Source organism: Hippocampus comes, unplaced genomic scaffold (assembly GCF_001891065.2).
Source record: "Hippocampus comes isolate QL1 unplaced genomic scaffold, H_comes_QL1_v1.1 scaffold33, whole genome shotgun sequence".
Lineage (NCBI taxonomy): Eukaryota > Metazoa > Chordata > Actinopteri > Syngnathiformes > Syngnathidae > Hippocampus > Hippocampus comes.
In genome coordinates this window covers 187,038-188,645 of record NW_017804842.1, presented here as the reverse complement: position 1 = coordinate 188,645, position 1,608 = coordinate 187,038, and the positions used below count along the sequence as shown (strand labels likewise).

At 62.7% G+C, this 1,608-nt stretch overlaps 1 protein-coding gene across 1 annotated transcript in view; it reads left to right on the top strand.

The window, feature by feature from the left end:
- Window positions 1–680: 680 nt before the first annotated feature.
- Window positions 681–1,608, top strand: part of LOC109517357 (hormonally up-regulated neu tumor-associated kinase homolog) — a 21,518-nt gene continuing 20,590 nt past the window's right edge. Inside the window, exons 1-4 of the mRNA XM_019872489.1 lie at window positions 681–705; window positions 797–965; window positions 1,180–1,342; window positions 1,420–1,608. Coding sequence (XP_019728048.1) covers window positions 837–965; window positions 1,180–1,342; window positions 1,420–1,608 — 481 coding nt within the window. The 5' untranslated portion in view covers window positions 681–705; window positions 797–836. The remainder of the gene's footprint in view (window positions 706–796; window positions 966–1,179; window positions 1,343–1,419) is intronic.

Genomic DNA, 1,608 nt, shown 5'->3' with positions numbered 1-1,608 from the left:
TGTGGCGTGCGGCAGCGGCGTCAACATGTACGCCATGCTGACGGGCACGCTGCCGTTCACCGTGGAGCCCTTCAGCCTGCGCGCGCTGCACCAGAAGATGGTGGACAAGGAGATGAACCCGCTGCCTCCCTCGCTCTCCACAGGTAGGCGCCCCGCCCCCAAAGCCGATCCTTCAAAACGTCCTTCCCCGTCCTCCGAACGTTCATCCTGACGTCGGACGCGCGAACCAGCACCTGCACCGGGCCGGCGTGGTGCACAGGTACGCTGGCTCCAAACCTCCAAACGGCCAAAGGCGGCCGCCCGGGGGTCAAACTTTCAGCCACAACTTTGCACTTTCAGCAGAGGCTCAAAAGCCTCATTTCGGAGACCCCGCCCACCCCCCCCCAGATTGAATCCCTGCTTTGCGAGCGTCCTCTCGGCCGACATCCCAAACGCGCCCGAAGCCCCGATTTGAAACCCTAATCACAGAAGCCTCGATCGCGTCCCGATACTTTTTCCCAAGTGAGCAGCCAGCATGACCCGCCTCAGGGGGGCTTGCTCGGGGCATTGACCCCCCCCCCCACTCCTTCCCGCCTTTATGCTCGAGTATGAAGATTTGCGTAAGTCTCATGTCAAGACATTTTCTCTCCCTCTCTCTTGCAGAGACTTGAAGATTGAAAACCTTCTGTTGGACGAGCAGGACAACGGGGCGCCCTACCTCAACAGGTACGGCCGCCGACGGGGGTCTGCGCCTCCCCGGCTCCCTCGCCGCCACGCCGCCGCCCTTTCTCAACTGGGGGGGGCTCCTTTGTGCAAGGATCCACATCGAGGAGATCAACCACACGGTGCTGCTGCACATGACGGAGAAGATGGCCTACAAGCACAGCGAGGTCCTCGGCGCCGTGCTCACCAACCGCGCCTGCCACACCCTGGCCGTCTACTTCCTGCTCAACAAGAAGATGAAGCGGCTCTCCAAAGAGTACAGGGTACGTCCCCCCCGTCCCATTGAAAGAAAAGAAAAAAAAAACACCGAACAAATGTCGGCCAAAGGTGCCGCAGATTCAACGGACGCGTCTTAAATTTGATCGCTGGCCTTCAAAAGGCTCGCTCAAGGCGATCCCGTTCATTGGCAAAGTCCGAAACGTGCTGAAAGTCGTCGGTGCGAACAAAGTGATCCAAGCTGCGCCCGCGTCCTCTCAGGAGATGCGCTTCCAGGAGGAGAAGAAGGGCGACAAGGCGAAGAACGAGTACTTCCAGACGCAGTGGCGCAAGCACGTGGACAAGCTGACCATCCCGCCCAAGCAGGCGCCCGTCTACCTGGCCGTGAGCAAAGGACCCGGCAAGGAGAAGAAGCACCGCAGCGGTGAGCCTCGGCCCCCCCCCCCTCTTTTCCCCGTGCCGCCGCGTGTTCTCTAGCGCTAACCCTCGGTCGTCGCGCAGGTCTGCTCCGCGCTCTGACCGGCGGCCACCGCAACTCGCCGCTGGCGCCGCCGGGCACGGTGGCGTCGTCGTCCATGGAGTACCTGGAGATCCAGCCCCTGTTCTCGTCCCACACGCCGCCGCAGCGCCGCCGCCTGGCCACCATGCCGCCCGTCAACGTGGGCAGCCCCGAGCGCGGCGTGCCGGCCC